At 40.4% G+C, this 20,399-nt stretch overlaps 1 protein-coding gene across 1 annotated transcript; it reads left to right on the forward strand.

Moving 5' to 3' along the window:
- Positions 1-1,448: 1,448 nt before the first annotated feature.
- On the forward strand, positions 1,449-19,735 carry LOC107786335 (uncharacterized). The gene is made up of 7 exons (XM_075240464.1): positions 1,449-1,818; positions 1,998-2,923; positions 3,557-3,928; positions 4,039-4,179; positions 4,564-4,625; positions 4,779-5,437; positions 19,653-19,735. The coding sequence occupies exons 1-7, from the start codon at positions 1,449-1,451 to the stop codon at positions 19,733-19,735; spliced, it is 2,613 nt and encodes an 870-aa protein (XP_075096565.1).
- The last annotated feature ends 664 nt before the right edge of the window (positions 19,736-20,399 follow it).

Here is a 20,399-nt window from a genome sequence, read left to right on the forward strand (position 1 = left end):
GTTCTTTTGTTCAGCTATTTTACATATCAGTACAATTCAAATGTACTGACGTCCCTTTTACCCGGGTCCTATATCTTGCGATGCAGGTAACGATTTTCAGGTTGACGATTCTGCTTGCTAGGACATCTCGTATCAGCTATTGGTGAGCCCCAGTCTTCCGAGGCTTTATCTCTATTTTGTTTTAGTCATTATAGTATTTCAGTTAATAAGGTATACTGGGGACCTTGTTCCGGTAAACAGTTAGCATTTTCAGTATTCTTTAGAAGCTTCGTAGACTATAACCCAGTCAGTCAGATATTAGCAGGCTTTCATGTGTTAGCCTTGTCGGCTACTTGTTTATACTTGCATACCGTTCAGTATTTTCCGCATCTATGATATTTCAGTCAGACTCTTTAGTAGATTATCATGTTTTATATTTACCTCTAGCTCATAGTTATACCACATGTTGATCTAGCCATGCATTTGGTTCGCTCGGTCACATGCAGTCAGGCAGCGAGTGTCGTGTTACGCCCAGACCATAGTTTGGGGCGTGACAAAGCTTGGTATCAGAGCCTAGGTTCAAGAGTCCTAGGGAGTCTATGAAACCGTGTCTAGTGGGGTCTCTTTTATGTGTGTGTGCGCGCCACACATGTAAACAGTTGACCACCAAGACATCTAGGATTGTTCCCTTTCTTTCATACTCTAGATCGTGCAGTTAGAGGTTTGCTTTCAGGAATCTTTCTAACCCGTGCAAATTGTGTATTTCAGAAAAATGCCTGCAAAAAGAAAGTACACCAGGAGGGTCTCAGCTACTAGCCAGGGGGCCACAACTAATGCGGCTCAGGAGGAGGACACTCCAGCCAAGGGGGTTGCATCAGGCTCAATGCCTAGTGCTTCAGACATGGATGTCAGGGGAGCTATCTAGTTGCTCACCCAAATTGTTGCTAATCAGGCTCAAAGGCAAGGAACAAGTGATGTTCATGAGATGGGTAGTTCCAAGTCTAGGGAATTCCTCAACATGAAACCTCCCATCTTTACAGGGTCCAAAAAGGATGAGGATCCGCAAAACTTCATTGATGAGGTTCAGAAGATATTTCGAGTGATGCATGCTACAGACACTGAAACAGCAGAACTTGCTGCGTACTAGCTGAAGGATGTTGCCAACATGTGGTATGAAACATGGGAAGAGTCTCGAGGGGAGGATACAGATCCTGCGACTTGGAAGGATTTTGCAGATGCGTTCCTTGAGCACTTTCTACCTATTGAGGTCTTGGAAGCTAAGGCTTTGGAGTTTGAGAGACTCGGACAGAATGATATGAGTGTGAATGAGTACTACCTCAAGTTTGTCTCTCTGGCCAAGTATGCTCCGAAAATGATACGGTATATGAGGGTCAGAGTTAGGCGGTTTGTGTTGGGGCTTTCAGATGATTTGTTTGCTGATGCTAATATTAGCTACTCAGATTAATGACATGACCATCACTAAGATGATTTCCTTTGTTCAAGGGAACGAAGACAGGTTGAAGGAAGAAGAGCGGCTACGGAGAGAGAAGGAGAGGGAATTTAGCAAGAGAGCTAAGTCTGCAGGAAATTTCAACCATGGGGGATCTCAAGCAGGAGGCAATCGCCAGTTTTTCAAGAAATCAAAATCAAGACCTGCTCCATCTTCAGCTAGTGCACCGGTTCAGAGGTCGAAGTTTAACAAGAAAAACCAGAATTTCAGAACAGCAGACTCGCAGCCCAGGCTAGTGTGGGCTACAGAGTCCCTGGTTACCCTATTTGCAACATGTGTGGTAAGAGGCACCCAGGGTTGTGTCATTTGGGCACAAATGGTTGCTTTGGGTGTGTTCAGTAGGGCTACTTCTTGAGGGATTGTCCATCGGCAAAACAGAACAATGGAGGCAATGCAGCTCAGTCCACTAATTCCGCTGCCCATCATAACTCTCAGGCCCAATAAGGGCGCGGTGCAGCAAAGTCTAATACTGTAGGCGGTGGTCGAAACTGCTTGTATGCACTGGCAGACCGTCATGATACAGAGGCTCGTGGAGATGTTGTCACAGGTATGCTAACAATATTCACTTTTGATGTCTATGCTCTTATAGATCCGGGATCCACCCTATATTATGTAACCCCATATATTGCAAAGAAATTTGGGATAAAACCAGAAAAGTTGTGTGAACCCTTTGAAGTGTCCACTCCAGTTGGAGAATCAGTTATAGCAAGGTATATCTATAGGGGATGTCCAGTCAAAGTGCATCGTCGTCTCGCTGTAACAAATTTAGTAGAATTGGAGATGTTAGACTTCGATGTGATCATGGGCATGGATTGGTTAGAGTCATGTTATGCCAAAGTGGGTTGTAGAATCAAAATAGTAAGTTTTGAGTTTCCCGGTGAACCAGTCTTAGAATGGAAGGGTGATGCAGTAGCACCTAGGGGTAGGTTTATTTCCTATCTTAAAGCCAGAAAGATGATCTCCAAGGGATATATCTATCACCTGGTTCGAGTTAAGGATGCAGATGCTCAGATCCCCACTCTCCAGTCGGTACCAATTGTAAATGAGTTTCCAGAAGTGTTTCCCGAAGATCTCCCTGGAGTCCCTCCCAATAGGGAGATTGACTTGGGAATTGATCTACTTCCAGGCACTAAGCTGATATCTATTCCGCCTTATAGAATGGCTCCAGCAGAGTTAAAAGAGTTAAAAGTCCAGTTGAAAGATCTTCTAGATAAGGGATTTATAAGGCCAAGTGTCTCACCTTGGGGCGCACCGGTCTTGTCTGTCCAAAAGAAGGATGGGTCTTTGCGCATGTGCATTGACTATCGTCAGTTGAATAAAGCCACCATCAAGAACAAGTACCCTCTTCCCAGAATAGATGATTTATTTGATCAACTTCAGGGTGCCCAGTGTTATTCCAAGATTGACCTTAGATCGGGATACCATCAGTTGAAGGTTAAGGAAGTTGATATTCCAAAAACAACTTTTAGGACTCGATATGGGCATTTCGAATTTTTGGTAATGTCATTTTGTTTAACGAATGCATTAGCAGCTTTCATGGACATTATGAAAAGGGTCTTCAAGCCTTATCTTGATTTGTTTGTTATCGTGTTTATTGATGACATCTTGATTTATTCCCGTAGCGAGACTGACCATGTCGAACATCTCAGAATTGTGTTGCAGACACTACAGGATCACAAGCTATATGCAAAAATTTCTAAGTGTGAATTCTGGTTGAAATCAGTAGCGTTTTTGGGCCATGTCATCTCAGGGGAAGGCGTGAAGGTGGACTCTCAGAAAATAGAGGCAGTGAAGAATTGGCCTAGACCTACCGATATAAGAAGTTTCTTGGGTCTAGCAGGATATTATAGTCATTTCATAGAGGGATTTTCTTCTATCTCGTCCCCTTTGACTAGATTAACTCAGAAGAAAGTTAAGTTTCAATGGTTGGACGCGTGCGAGAAAAGTTTTGAGGAGTTAAAGAAGAGATTGACTTCAGCTCCAGTCCTGACACTACCAGAAGGAACCGAAGGGCTCGTTGTTTATTGTGATGCTTCAGGGGTTGGTCTTGGGTGTGTATTAATGCAGCACGGTAAATTCATAGCCTACGCGTCGAGACAGATCAAGGCTCACGAGAAGAATTATCTGACTCATATCCTTGAATTAGCAGCTGTGGTGTTCGCGCTTAAGATATGGCGCCATTATCTGTATGGGGTACATGTTGACATTTTTACAGATCACAAGAGTCTCCAATACATCTTCAAGAAAAGAGAATTAAATCTACGTCAGAGAAGGTGGCTTGAGTTACTTAAAGATTATGATGTTGATATCCTCTATTATCCAGGGAAAGCAAATGTTGTAGACGATGCTCTCAGTCGGCATTCTATGGGCAGCTTAGCTCACGTTGAGGCAGACAAGCGAACTATGATGAAGGAAGTCCACCGCTTAGAAAATCTAGGAGTTTGACTTTTGGACTCCGAAGATGGTGGCGTTGTTCTCCAGAACAGGGCTGAATCCTCCTTAGTAGCCGAATTAAAAAAAAATAGTGCAGTGATCCCTACTTATTGCAGCTGAAGGAAGGAATTCACAAACACAAGACTATGGCTTTTAAACAAGGGGGAGATGATGGTACTTTAATACAGAGGCAGTCTATGCGTTCCAGACGTAGATGGGCTCAGGGAGCGGATTATGTCAGAAGCCCACAATTCCAGGTATTCTATTCACCCAGGTTCTACAAAGATGTATCATGATCTTAAGGAGGTTTATTGGTGGAACGATATGAAAAAGAATATAGCATATTGCGTGGCTAAGTGTCCAAATTGTTAGCAGGTGAAAGTCGAACACCAGAGACCAAGCGGTTTAACTCAGAATATAGAAATTCCCATTTGGAAATGGGAGATGATAAACATGGACTTCATAATGGGTCTACCTCGCTCGTTACGGAAGCACGATTCGATTTGGGGTGATTGTAGACCGACTTACCAAGTCAGCTCACTTCTTGCCAATGAAGACTACAGATTCGGCCGAGGATTATGCCAAGTTGTATATCAAAGAAATTTTCCGATTGCATGGGACTCCTTTGTCCATTATCTCAGATCGTGGTGCTCAGTTCACAGCAAACTTTTGGAAATCCTTTCAGAAGGGATTGGGCACAAGGGTGAACCTCAACACCTCTTTTCATCCTCAAATAGATGGACAGGCAGAACGTACCATTCAGACTCTGGAGGATATGTTGAGGGAGTGTGTTATTGATTTTAAAGGTAATTGGGATGATCATCTACCTCTCATTAAGTTTTGCTTATAATAACAGCTATCACTCTAGTATCAAGATGGCATCGTACAAAGCTCTGTATGGGCGAAGGTGTAGATCACCAATTGGTTGGTTCGAAGTCGGAGAAGCAGAGTTGTTAGGACCCGATTTGGTCTATCAGGCTATGGAGAAAGTCAACTTGATACAAAGGCATTTGAAGACGGCTCAAAATCGCCAAAAGTCCTATTCGGACGTGCAGTGTAGAGACTTAGAGTTCCAAGTTGATGATTGGTTGTTTCTAAAAGTATCGCCCATGAAAGGCGTTATAAGATTTGGGAAGAAGGGGAAGATTAGTCCCCGCTATATTGGTCCATATAGAATCCTGCGAAGGATCGGACATGTGGCTTATGAGTTAGAATTGCCACAAGAACTAGCTGCTGTACACCCAGTGTTTCATGTGTCTATGTTGAATAAATTCATGGGAGACCCGTCACTTATGGTTCCTACAGAGGTTATAGGGGTTAAAGACAGCCTGTCTTACGAAGAAATTCTAGTGGCTATTCTTGATCGTCAAATTCGCAAGCTCAGAACTAAGGAAATTTCTTCAGTAAAAGTGCTTTGGAAGAATCAAAAGGTTGAAGAGGCTACATGGGAAGCCGAAGAGGACATGAAGTCTAGATATCCCCATCTCTTTGAAGAGCAAACGGAAAATGTGGAAGGTAATTAACCTTTCCATTCAGGCCTTATATTATAATCTCCATGTCCTTCAGTATTTACTTAGCTTATAACTCAATTATTACGTACTCGTTCAGTTTGATATACATGTATTCATGATATTTTAGTATTCTCATATCTCCATAACACCCGTTTAATGTCCATAGATAGCCGTAGTTGCAGCCAGGACCATCATTCGAGGACGAATGATTCCAAGGGGGAGATAATGTAACACCCCGTAAATTCGGCTTAGGTATGAATGAGTTAAAGGAGTAGTAAGGATATATTTAGAACATGTGAAGTCCCATCGGGATGATTATGGGTAAAATAGTTGCTTCAAAATCAAGATGAAAAGTGAGGTGCATAAGATTTGACAAAATCGACTAAGTTTGCAGAAGGTCTATCTTCCAGCAAGTTTTAGTGAAAATGCATAAGGAATTTGGGAAAATGCAAAGAATAAAAGTTGTAGACCTTTGAAATATCTTTTGAACGATATATTATGGAGCCTAAATGGATCTCTTTGCAAAATGTTATGTGTATTTTATAGAACAGTATACGATATGCACGCTGGTAGCGCGCCCGCCTATTTTTGAGGCAATGTTACTGCCTTTTAGCGCGGTAAGTAGCACGGGCAGGCCTCCAGATGCGCGGGAGCGCTAGTGGGGGGTCGTTTTAAAGCTATATTTCGTCCCCCATAGCCCCAAAACATAAAAACTTGCTCTAGAAAGGGGAAGTCTCAAAAACCTAACTCCTTAAGGGTCCTTCCACCACCCAAGGTAAGTTCTAATGGTGATTCTAAGTTAATTTCAATTTTCCAACATCTTATTAACATGGGTAAACCCTCTATATCATTAGATATTCGATTGGGACATCATTGTTGAGAGAAGGAAGCCTAGAACTCGAATTCAAAGGGGTTTGAACTTCAAAAAGGTAATGTCTTCACCCTCTAATTGATTCTAGCATTTGTTTAATGATTATAAACCCTAGTTCATAAGATATGAGTTGATGGGTTTGATAGAAAAGCATGAACGATTATAGGGGTGGGGTGTTGAGTGTAGATTATTGGTTAAGGGTGTTATTTACATTATGGGTGATGAAGAATAATGTTGATATAATCATTTGAGACTTTAAAATTTGTGAACAAGAGAATGGGTTGTTGGGTGTAGAGACACCATTAATAAAGCCTAGGAAGCTTTATTTTCACCAAGTGTTTGATAAAATTCTTAAGTGACCAAAACATGAGCATCATAGCTAATATGGAATCCCTTTGACTTGTATTGCTATAGATTAAAGTTGAAATGGTTGATAAACATTGTATTACGCTCAAGGGCAGGAAGTTAAGGTATGTAAGGCTAACTCTTTACGTTTGGGAATGTCTATGATTCTCCCTACATCCCATTCATTATGACCATTATCAGTTTCCTTAGAAAGTAACTATGCCTCGGTTCCCTGAATAGTAGTAGAACTTCTATTCTCTAGATAGCATAGTCTCATAATCATTCGATATTCTATGAGTTTTAGATATGATAAATCAACTTATTATGAATACTCATCTCAGTCTGATCCTATTCACTAATCCAGTATTATGTAACTTGGTATGGCTCATTATTTCCGTATCATGTATTGTAATATGATTCTCAGTTCTTGATTTTATATTCTTGAATGTTGAACACCTGTATTTGGGCCTGAGGCCGCAGTTCATGCTTTATACATCTTTGGGCCTGAGGCCGCAGCTATGGATACGTATACTTGGGCCCGAGGCCGCAGTTGTGCACATATATATATACATATTGGGCCTGAGGCGCAGTTTAATATTCAGTTAAATAGGTTGTTCATCATTCAGAAGAGGGAGTATTCACATCCGTACTTCCTTATTCAGTTACCAGTTTATTAGCCAGCAGTTCAGTTTCAGTTTCAATATTTACAGTTTTTTTGTTATGCTATTTTACATACCAGTACAATTCAAATGTACTGACGTCCCTTTTGCCCGGGGCCTGTATCTCGCGATGCAGGTAACAATTTTCAGGTTGACGATTCTGCTTGCTAGGACATCTCGTATCAGCTATTGGTGAGCCCAGTCTTTCGGGGCCTTATCTCTCTTTTATTTTAGTCATTATAGTATTTCGGTTAATAAGGTATACCGGGGACCTTGTTTCGGTAAACAGTTAGCATTTTCAGTATTCTTTAAAGGCTTCGTAGACTATAACCCAGTCGGTCAGATATTGTAGGCTTTCATGTGTTAGCCTTATCGGCTATTTGTTTATACTTGCAGACCTTTCAGTATTTTTCGCATCTATGATATTTCAGTCAGACTCTTTAGTAGATTATCATATTTTATATTTACCTCTAGCTCATAGTTATACCACATGTTGATCCAGCCATGTAGTTGGTTCGCTCGGTGACATGCAGTCATGCACCGAGTGCCGTGTTACGCCTAGACCATGGTTTGGGGCGTGACATTATGTCTAAAGTTCTTAAGGCTAATTCTGAATCATGCTTTCTTTGAAACACTATTTGGAGTTGTTTTCGAGCTTATGATATTCAATCCCGTTATTGTGAATTTGACATGTGTGCCTTCTAAATTAGTATAATCCTACCATGTGTCTTTGGTTAAAAAATATTGTTAGTCACAGCCTTAAGAACTAAGAGTATAGGCTTCAAAGGTTGCTTAATTAATTTAGTGTGTAACTGAATACATGTATGGTTAAGTTTAACATCCATTTGGGTAAGTAAGTCGTTCATTGGGTCTAGTTTAGGCCATATGTGTTGTTGGAGCTGGGCATAGGATTCATGCATACTCTACTGTCCGCGTGATCCTAGGATTTGTGTCTGTTGGTTGTGCGAAGAGTAAGGCTGTTGAAGGTCTGAAAATATTGCTGGGTTATTTTGTATTAGGTTTGTAATGTTTTATTGGCCTATATTTGTTTCAGTATGTAGTTTTACATATTTGAGTTTATATTCTTTCATTTGGGCCAATAATAACTTGCAATAACAAACAATTTGGGATTAGTAAGAATGAGGGGCTGGGATAGATTTTTTCTTGCATGAATGGGTAGAAAAACATGCCTATAGGATTCTAATTATTTTGTTTGGTTTCCATACCTCACGCTTTAGAAATTATCTTTGAAACATATTTAGAAGACATGATTTTGTGACGACCCGTCCGGTCGTCTTAAGAATTAATACCCCGATCCCCTATTAAATGCTTTCCACGTATTTATTTCTGCTATTTTGATTTACCGGGATGTTCGATTTTGAGTTTCTGAGAGTTTTGGGACACTTAGTCCCTAAATGAGAGCTTAAGTGTTGGAAATTTGACCGTAGTCGGAACAGTATGAAGACGGCCTCGGAATGGAATTCTGATGGTTCCATTAGCTATGTTGGGTGATTTCGGGCTTATGGGCGTGTTCGGATTGTGTTTTGGAGGTCCGTAGCTAATTTAGGCTTGAAATGCCGAAAGTCGAATTTTGAAGTTTACGGTTCGACAGTGAGATTTTGATCTGAGGTTCAGAATGGAATTCCGGAAGTTGGAGTAGCTCCGTAGTGTTGAATGTGACGTGTGTACAAAATTTCAGGTCATTCGGACGAGGTTTGATAGACTTTTTGATCGAAAGCGTATTTTTAGAGTTTTGGAGTTCTTAGGCTTGAATCCGCAGTTGATTCATTGTTTCGATGTTGTTTTAGATGTTTTAAGGATCGGTATAAGTTTGGACAGTGGTATTAGACTTGTTGGTACCTTTGGTTGAGGTCCCGGGGGCCTCGGGATGGTTTTGGGAGGTTGTTGGAAGAATTTGGAAATTGTTTGAGCAACTTCAGCTGTTAGTCTTCTGTCATAACCGCACCTGCGTTTGGGTCCCGCAGGTGCATAGCCGTAGAAGTGGCATTTTCTTCACAGAAGCGAAAATAGGGAGGAATAGCAGGAGCCGCAGAAGCGGGCAATTTACCGCAGAAGCGGTACCGTATCTGCATATGGGGAGTCGCAGGTGCGGAAGGCTGAGTTTAAGTGAAATGTCGCAGATGCGACCATGTCCTCGCAGAAGCGAGACCGCAGAAGCGTATTAGCTAGGCAGAAACATATAAATTCTTGCCTTCGCGAATTTGAGCCATTTTCACCTCTTTTCAAACGGAAAAAAGCCTTGGGGAGCATTTTCAAGAGAGATTTTCAGAGGAATTCATTGGGGTAAGGTCTTTGGTCCCTAAACTTGTTATTGGGGTGAATGTTTTATCATTATAAACATGAAAATTTAAGGAAAATCAATGGTAATTTAGGGGTTAGGGCTTGACTAATTAGAGACCTTTGAGTGATGATTTGAGGGACTAATTGAGGTCCGATTTTGGTACTTTTGGTATGACTGAACTCGTGAGAGTGTGAGGATTCTAGAAATATAAATTTTACCTGATTCTGGCACGTGGGCCTAGGGGCGTTTTTTTTTATTTTACCTAATTTCGCATATTAGCTTAGAATTTCTTTGTAGAATCAGTTACTTGAAGTGTTATTTACATTATGAAATTGAATTGAATAGATTTAGGCCATTTGGAGTCGAGTACTCGTGGCAAGAGCGTGGTTTCGGATTGATTTGAGCTGGTTCGAGGTAAGTGGCTTGCCTAACCTTGTGTGGGGGACCTTTCCTTTAGGATTTGGTATATTTGGTAATGGAAATGCCTTGTACGTGAGGTGACGAGTGCGTCCTTGAGCTAATTGTTGAAAATCCGGTTTTCTTTAAGTAATTTCAATGGTGTTCCTTTTTCCTGTTTTATACTACTTATAATTTAAGCCTATTGTTAGCTTAGAAAAAGCATGTTTGATTGACTTAATTGCTTATTTGCTTAAACTACCTTAATTGTATTATATGAAGCATGTTAGGTTAGAATTTCCTGTTTACTTGGTACAAAATTGAGCTTACTTGAGTATTCTTTGTATTATTGCTGTGTGTTATTATTTTGGGACTACGGGACAGTATCCCGGGAGATCCCCTGCACGTATTTATGATTAAGCTGAGGTGTGGGATACCGAGAGATCCTTAGCACGTATATTGAGGGTACCAAGAGATCATCGGGATGCCGAGAGATCCCTAGCATGTATATTGAGGATACCAAGAGATCTTCGAGATACCAAGATATCCCTAGCTTATATTGAGGATACCGAGAGATCCTAGGGATATCAAGAGGTCCCTCGCATATATTGAGGGTACTAAGAGATCCTCGGGATACTGAGAGATCCCCGGTTATTATCCTTGTGAAGAATGGTATCTCCTTGTGATTGTTTTTGCCTCTGTTCAGTTATTGAGTTCCTTATATTCCTGTATTAAATTCTTATTGTTATCTTTCAACTGTATTGCTTATTTTATTCTGACATACCTTATATTTTTATTTTATCTCAATAGGGCCCTGACCTTCCTCGTCACTACCCGATCGAGGATAGACTTGGCACTTACTGAGTACCGCCGTGGTGTACTCATGCCCTTTCTACGCATGTTTTTCATGTGCAAATCCAGGTACTTCAACTCAGTCCTATCACCGTTGAGGCGAGGCAACTGCTCCAGAGACTTCGATGAATATCTGCCATGTCCGCAGACCGAGGATTCCCTTTCCATTCTATCTTGTAGTGATAGCCCTTCTATCTTTTCTGTTGATGTAGACATTCCGGAGTTAGAGCATTTTTATTAGATTCTTAGCTTGTGATTCATGGGTTTTCGGGTTTTGGGAAAATGTATTAGTTTTTGAGAGTTAATATTGTGTATGTCGAGCGGCACTTTTAAACGCTGTTGTATTACTCTATTTCTGTTTTAAATTATTTTATTTCGCAAATTGGGTTATCTTCCACATTTTAGGCTTACCTAGTCATAGAGACTAGGTGCCATCACGATGGTTCACGGATGGCGAACCGGGGTCGTGACAGATTTAGGGATAATATAATGTCTTAACTTGCAACGTTAGAGAGCATGCCTATAGGATCTGAATAGGTCTTGTTGCACCTAGATATTACGCCTAAAGGATATCAATACAAATAACTGAAACAACATGATTTACTATTTGTTTCAATTATGCGACTCATCTAGACACCTTGTCTATAGGATCTCAACTCATGTAATCAAAGTTGGTATTGCTTCTATTCTCCTTTTATTAGATAGTTCGCCTTGAAAGCATGCGTATAGGGACAAATAAATAAATCTGCGCTCTCAAGTATTTCACTGCCCAAATCTGAATTGCTTAGAGATAATTCATATAGGATGCTATCACGCACCTAAAAAGCATGACTATAGGATCCTTTAACGGATTTATATTTAAAACAACTTCTTCGTCAAAATTTGTCACCTAGAATCCTACCTATAGGACTTTACACAAATTGCTAAATTGCATAATCACATAGAAACCATGCATATATGGTTTGGACTACTTAGCACGTTACAATTCTAAGTCTGCCTATTGTAGATACCCGTCTACCTAATTCTGAACCCAGTCATATAAGTAATAATTGTTTGCTTAATTGCGTGCACATGAGTCTATATGAAGAGGTGAACATGAGCCATTTTTTGTTGTTAAGTAAAGTTCTAGTTGTTTTGATTGAACGCTTAGTTTTTCTCATATTGAGTAGCCTAAGGGAAGTCTAGAATTACCAAAATAGTAGGTCCAAAAGCCTCCTGGACTATAGGCATGGGGCGGGTAAAGCACATGTAGGGCACAATTTAGAATTGAACTAGAATGTTTTTAGGTAAACAACTTCAAGATATCAATTGGGTAGCATGAGTATATGCCCGCCGAATAATATGAGCAACCCTTATACTTAAGGGAGTTGCGAAGTATTATTTATGTTGCACGAGGTGATCCTTTAGGGTAAAAAATTTAGGACTCCCAATATATGGTTATTACTTATACATTTGTTTATTTGAACTCAGATCAAACTAGGTTGTATCTTGTAATTCTCAAAAGATATTACCAATCACTTATTAATGTATAACTCACTTCTTTCATATGCGCAATCTCCTTTAATACTTGTTTCATATTGTAACTTAATTAGATATTTGGACTCCCTGCTCTTATTTAATTTACATGATCATATAGGGTAAGTATAACCTAATAATTCACATAGTGTAAAATTCGGCCGGAAACCACAATTGTAGACTGCCCAACCCCTTTTCTTTGAGGCAATTTGAGCCTTACCCGATCTTTAGTTATATAGATTAGTTAAAACTGACTTATTTACAAATAGATTCCCTAACACACATCAAAATCATTAGGTGGCGACTCTTATCCTTTAATACTCACTTAAAAGATTTGTCACACGTCAACCCGCTTTCGCGAGAAAGTGGGGTGCAACTACATGGAGACTTTGCTGGGGATATACTTAGTCTCTTACCATAAATAATATTGCTTGTGTGGATTATTGAATTAGTTGACTTCATTCATGTACCTCCCTCTTCCCATTCCTTTATTTGGTTGAAATTGTTACGTCATGAAACTCCCATCCCTATCTCCTTTATTTGCTTCATGTAATTGTGTTTTTCGATTTTTGTGAAGCTTGCTAACTATTTCTTTTGTCTTTTCTCTCCCTTTGTATTACACTTATTTTATCACATTATTTAATACTGCCTTTATGTTCTTTCATCGTATAAATTACTTGACTATATGTTATCATTTTTGCATAAATGTGCTATCAACATCATACTCTACTCGTGCTTATTATCAATCATCGGCGCTTGATGAGTATTCGTACTTTTACTAAAATACCCTTTCTTAAATCGGAAAGGCTTATTAGTGGTAGACTAGCCGATCAATGGTGCAGTCGACAGTCCCATGCCTTTCCCTCTCAAGTATTCCGTTTGAGAGTATCAGTCGAGACCCTTTCTAGAAACCCATTATGATTTAAAATGTGCATGAATCATGTTAAAACTTAGGATGGACTAAAATGCCCCATGGCATATTAATCCGATTGGATGAGCCTTCTCTAAAGTCCGAAGGGATTTCTACAATTCCAAAAGGCACAATCATGCTATTTGCATTACTTGGAGAAATATGCCAACATGTGTGATTGTATTGCATAAATAATCAAATCTGGATGGGGAAATAGGGCTAACTATTTTACTTAATTGCAAAAAATGAGGCATGAAATTCTCAAGTTCAGCATGGTCCAGAATATACCACCTCTACTGATTGGTTGGTGGAATGACCTTGTACCGTGTCACTGAAACCACGTAAGAAGGGTATTGGGTAATTTGCCATCCTTGTTAAGCATCCGGCCAAACGGGGAATTAATTGAAGTAGCCACTATGTTTTGGGATGAAAAGAGAGTTGTCTTCAGTTCGGCAATATAAAGATGAGTCCCTTTATAAAAGAAATTGGGGGCTTCGCCAAACTTCCATGTGATAGTCTGGGTTTGTCGATGCCAGAAAATCGTACCCTGTGCGGCTTTTGGTAGATACTTGGGTTCAAGAAGAATGACGAGTTAGGTTTCTTGAAGAAATCCTACATTCCTTTCGAGTTTCTCTATGAATGGTACAACCACAACAAATCATACAGTTTGCATCACGAGGAATTGGTTATCATCTCATTGGGATGGGTTCATCGTCGAGTTTATGTCTTCACAGTCTACTCTTTGGGTTTGCTAATTTTCTCGATGCAAGGAGGAAAAATTCACACTCATTTGGCCATGGTCGCAAAGACCATGAAAAAGGAATCGAGGGACCAAATTACACTATTGTTCCTATGATACTAACAAAGATGTACCGAGATTTAGATCGATATAAACATGGTTTAGACATTTTAAGGGTTGCAATATTCTGCTACAAATTTGGTTGTAAGAGTACTTTTAGAGGGGAGAATAAAGTCAGGAGTTCTTATGTAGAACGTTGAATGACTATATTGCCAGTTATCATTCAAAGAAGATGGAATTCGCTCCGGATAGGTTTGCAAAGCCTGGGAACGCTGAAGGATAGGTACACTTCTTTAGCAATTTGACAGACGAACAGGTACACTGGATATTCGAGTGGTTTCCTAGCAAAGAGTTCATAATTAGGTCTAAAAGGGTCACTCATTTGGTGTTGATTGGGTTGCGAGACATCTACTCTTATGCTCCTATAAGGGTAATGAGGCACGTTGGGAGGAAGCAGGTCACCTCGGGTTTGTAATATGATTCATTATAAGGCAGCCTTCAAAGGGGACATAATTTCAAGTTTGAGGCTCAACACATATGGAATCAAAGGATCATAGATGAAGCAGCTGAGGCGCAAGTAAAGTACAAGAGTCTACACAAGAGGGTGTTTCAATTTGAGGCCAAGCATATGGAATAACATAATTTATACATGGAGGCTATAAAAAAATGGAAGGAGATCGTGAACAAGTTGACATAAAAGGTTGGAGCACTTAGAGCAAGCATTGATGGAGTTGGAAGGAAAGATGAGGAAGAGGCTTTGGGACTGCCAAGGTATGGGCTACGATAAGGGAGGAAAGAAAGCAATAACATACTTTCTGCTTGACATGTGTGAACTCAGGAATGTAATCAACGAAGCTAAGAAGGCAAATCATGGAGAATGTCCTTCTTGGAACAAATAGATTAGGAGGAAGTTTTCTTTATTGCTATAGATTTCATTTAGATTCGATGTAATAAGGCTTCACACCATTAATAACTCTATATTTAGTTTGATTTAGTAAAAGGTTGGTTTGATTTATCTTTTGCACTAATGGAATGAAGCAACATTGCCACAAATTGTCACGACCCAAACCGAAGGGTCGCGACGGATACCTGATTCCTAACTCAACCGGGTACTAACGTTACGTATCCTATTTATCATACTACCATGGGTAAATGAGCTGGAAAGGCCGTCATGAGATAACCAAAACTAAACATAAGAGAATACTCGACATAGGACAACCCAACATGGTATACAAACTTATACATGTGACATAAAGACCTATAAGTCCGAAATGATCATTTGTACACTCAAAACATAGGTCGACAAGGCCATACTGTCACGACCCTAGTTCTCCCTCTGTGAACTGTCATGATGGCACCTAGTCTTTACAACTAGGTAAGCCTAATAATTTGCGAAAAAGGAAATGAAATACAAAACTGGCAGGTTACGAGTAAAAACATAAATAAAGAGTTTAAATATGCCGCTCGTCATATAAAATACATACTCTCAGAACAGAATAAAACTCTGGAATCCCGGAATCTCATGAAGTCACAAGATGTAGAATAACTACATAGTGTTCTAACTCCAGAATGTCTAATCAAAAGTAAATACGGGAAGTCTAATGCTAAAGGGAAGAATAAAGAGGGACTTGTAGGTCTGCGGACGCAGCAGATATACCTCGAAGTCTCTGATATCGCCCGCCTCACTGATAGAATAGTTGAGTAGAAAAACCTGGATCTGCACAAGAAAAATATGTACAGGAAAGGGCATGAGTACACCACAGTAGTACCCAGTAAGTGCCAAGCCTAACCTCGATCGAGTAGTGACGAGGAAGGCCAAGGCCTACAGGTTATATACATAAAACAAGGCAAAACAGTATGACATGTGACATTATAATTAAAGCACTAACATTTAATAGAGAATAAAATCACAGGAATAGTGTAACTCAATACACAGAGATAGTAATAGGGGATCTCCCAGGATATCGTCCCGTAGTCCCAAACGTAAAAATGCAAAGGATCTCTTGGAATACCAATCCGTAGTCCAAAAGTAAATATCCAGTACAGGAAAATCTCCCAGGTGTCATCCCGTAGTCCCAAATATAAACGTGCAGGGGGATCACCCAGAATACTGATATGTAGTCCCAAAGTAAACATACAGGGGGATCTCCCGAGATATCGCCCCGTAGTCCCAAAGTAAACAAACAACAGTATCAAGAAAGAATCTACAGTTCTATTCGTGAATAAAAAGGAATTCTACTCTAAACATACTGCACAAAGTACAAGTAAGTAGTTAAAGCAGGTAAGACAATTATAACACATAAGCATGCTTTTTCTAAGCTAAACAAGAGGTTTCAAGTACAAGTATTGTTCAATTACAAGAAAAACACAGATATTTACTTAATAAAAATGGGATTTCTCAATAATTAGCACATGTATGCGCTCGTCACCTCATGTACACGACACTCATATAACAACACTACTGAAATCCTAAGGGGAGTTCCCCCCACAAGGTTAGGCAAGTCACTTGTCTCGAACCGGCTCATAATCAATCCGAAATCACGCTCTTGCCACGAGTATCCAACTCCGGGTGGCCCAATTCTAATCAAATTAATATCATAACGTAAATACAACTACAAACAACTAATTTAGCTAATAAAATCGAAGCTAAGGCAAGAAAATAGAAAAATGCCCAAAAATCCTCCTCGGGCCCACGTCTCGAAATCGGGTAAAAGTTACAGATTATGAACCCCCATTCTCTCATGAGTTCACTCGTACCAAAATTATCCAAATTCGATGTCAAAATCTTAATCAAAACTAGAAATCTTAGTTGAAGAACTCTATTCTATTTTTTCCAATTTTCACCCCAAATCCGAAATTAAATGATAAAATTAACCACCAGGCTCAAAACAATTAATAGGAGATCGGCACCGCCTTTGATATAAATCCTTATATTGTCCCATTTGAATGTTGGACTTGTAGATGTTGTTATAAGAAACTCCACCAATAGAAGAAACTGATTCCCCTGGCTACCAAATCCAAAAGTGCAATGTGAACTGGGTATCATAGTTTGAAATCATAGAAATAAGCATATTGTACAAATAAACAATTTCTCTGATGTAGATTTGAGCTAATCTCTCTAAAATGTAAGAAGTCATCCCTGGAATGAGATGCACAGACTTGGTCAATTTGTCCACAATGACCCAAATAACATCAAACTTCCTCCAAGTCATCGTAATCCTACCACAATGTCCATAGTAAGGTGATTCCACTTCTATTTTAGTATAATCAACCTCTGAGTCAAACCACTTGGATTCTGATGTTCATACTTCACTTACTGGAAATTCAAACACCGCGAAACATGCCAAACAATGTATTTCTTCAACTTCCACCACCAGTAATGCTACTTCAAGTCACGATACATCTTCATGACACTTGGATAAATAGAATACCTCGAATTGTAAGCCTCCTAAAGAATTAAATCCTTCAAGCCATTAACATTTGTCCAATAACTATCTTCGTTGTGCCACCTTGCTGCACCATGTCCTTAAGTACCAAGAAATAGCGATCATCATACTGGCGAGCCTTGATGCGCTCCAACAAAGACAACCGCACCACCGCACAAGCAAGAATTCTACTTGGCTAAAAATTATCTAATCTCCTAAGTCTATTGAATATGGCCTGAACATCCATAGCCAATGTACTTCCTCAGCTGGAATAAATACCAAACCACCTATACTCTCCACCCTGCTACTCAAGGAATCACCTCATACATTTGATTTACCCAAATGATACAAAATAGTGATATCATAATCTTTAAACAACTACAACAACCTCCACTTCCTCAAATTCAAATCATTTTTCTTGAACAAGTGTTGGCGACTCCGATTCTCAGTGTAAACCTCAATTGACTCACCGTACAAGTAGTGCCTCAAAATTTGAGTGTGTGCACAATAACTGCCAAGTCCAAATCATGAACTGGATAATTCTTATCATGAGTCTTCAACTGCCGAGTTACAAAAGCACTCACCTTGCCATCCTGCATCAACACCACACCTAGACCAATGCACGAAGCATCATAATTTATGGTGTAAGGCCTCGAACTTGTGGGTAATACCAACATTGGAGCTCTAGTAAAACATGTCTTGAGCTTCTGAAAAGCTCTTCTCCCATTCCCTAGCCCATCTAAAATAAACAACTTACTGAGTCAACTTGGTCAATGGAGCTGCATAGATGAAAATCTCATAACAAAGCAATGATAGTAGCCTTCCAAACCAAAGAGACTCCGAATCTCCAGTAATTCTACACTGCCTAAATCTTCTTAGGATCTACCTTGATACCATTACTAAACACCATATGACCCAAGAATGCAACTGAGTCCAACCAAAACTCACACTTCATAAACTTGGCATAAAGCTGACGATCCTTCAAAGTCTGTGTACGCGGCAAAATCAGAGGACTTGATTTCTCACTATCAAGTCATTTCGGAAGAACGCCTCGAGAACCCGAGGACGGGAAGCCACGACCAAGTTCCTAACCTCGAGGCTCGTCGAGGCCCGACTCAGAAAAGACGGAGATCGAAGCCAGGACAAAAGGGGAAGCTCCCAAGGCACACGGCTAAGTCTGACAGGGCCGGCCTATCCAGAGTCTATGCTGAGGCATCGCGTCAAGCCATCCCATCTTCATACTTTGTAATTAATCTCCACGTACTTGTAGCCGAGTTCCCCTCCTATATAAAGTGGACTCACCCTACCTTGTAAATGGCTGATGTTGCTCCCTTTTCTCCATAAGTGCAATAATATCTCTCTCTCTCTCTCTTTCCTTTCTAAACTTATTCGTTCTCACTGGCCCGAGGTCACCTTGATATTCATCGCTTTCTTACTTGTTCTTCATTATATAACTTAGTATTGGCCATAAAGAGCCTCGTTTAATTATATCCCCAACTGTTATCCCATTCCCGACTATCCTCGATAGCTCAAGCTCGACCCTAACATTGACCCCGAGGTCCCCCATCGACCCGACCTATATCCGGGCAGAAGGCCCTTCGGTTCGATTACTATATCGTTTTAGCTTGCATTTCGTCATTAAACCCCATATTATTAGCATCAACTGCTCTAACAACTAGCTCGGGAATAAATCACATATTTTTAGAATACCATTTACAAATTTAATTGTTGTTACCATTTTCAAGGTAAATAGTTTGGCGCCCACCGTGGGGATAAAAATAATAGTGATTATTTTCTTGGTAGTTTCATTGCACAAACACACATTATCTTTCACACTTTTTCTTGTCCAAGATCCTTTCATTTCAGGTCAAAATGTCTGGCTCGGTAAATAGAGTCGAGAACAACAACCTCAAAAATCATGGGAAAAATGGCATGGCTGTCCCGGCTGTTGGAGCACCACTACAGAATCCTGATAATGCGCCCGGACCGATTCTAGCGGATACGGACTCATAGGATGCACAACAAGTCGGTGAAACTTCTCACACCAACAGGAGCATACGACACAAAGACCAATAGGAAGCTCAAAAAACCCCGGCTCGGGAAGAATAGGAAGTTAGTCTTCATGACATTTTTGAAATATTGCAGGCACAGCAGTTGGCTATCACTCAGTTGCAGAGCTAACCGGGGATCCCCAGCACAGTAGCACAGGAAACGGCTCCCTGCAGTGAACGAGTACCCAAAAGATCAGACAACAATGGATCGATAACAAACCTCGCCACAACAAAGACGCTGGAAGATCTCTCTAAGAGAATCAAGTCAAGTTCATGGAGGATCATGCAACAATTATCTCTTGGGGAAGCGGTACAAGAACCCGCTTCACGGAAATACGGAATGCTGGAACTCTCTAGGTGCGACAGGACCTCGGATCCTAACAAGCGCACCATCACTTACATGTGTGCGAAAAATGGCAGCGACCTTCAAGATGATGAGTTCGAGCCCGTCATGTTGAAAAAGTTCGGGGAAACACTCTCGAGAGAAACCATGATATGGCGCCCAACCTAGCGCTTGATTTCATGAACTCACTTACCGTGCATGCAGATTCCTCCACAGAAGCACATGCCGATGCTATCGAAGTAGTAACGGAAGAGCCCGACACATCGAAGGCCAAACAAAGAGAGGATGAAATACCACAGGAAGTCGCGCCTCATTCCCTGATAGGACGAATGAAATCGCTCTCGGTTTCGGATGACTGGGCAACCGAGGCCTTCGCCCAAAGTTTAAATAAAGCATTCCTGACGACTCTAGGTCATTTCAAGCGAATCTTGATTAGATACCCAGCCAAGACCTGGTCGGATGCCCGTACCCGGCACCTGCCATGAATCAGGGCCACAA

The sequence above is a fragment of the Nicotiana tabacum genome, chromosome 20, assembly GCF_000715075.1.
Source record: "Nicotiana tabacum cultivar K326 chromosome 20, ASM71507v2, whole genome shotgun sequence".
Taxonomy (NCBI): Eukaryota; Viridiplantae; Streptophyta; class Magnoliopsida; order Solanales; family Solanaceae; genus Nicotiana; species Nicotiana tabacum.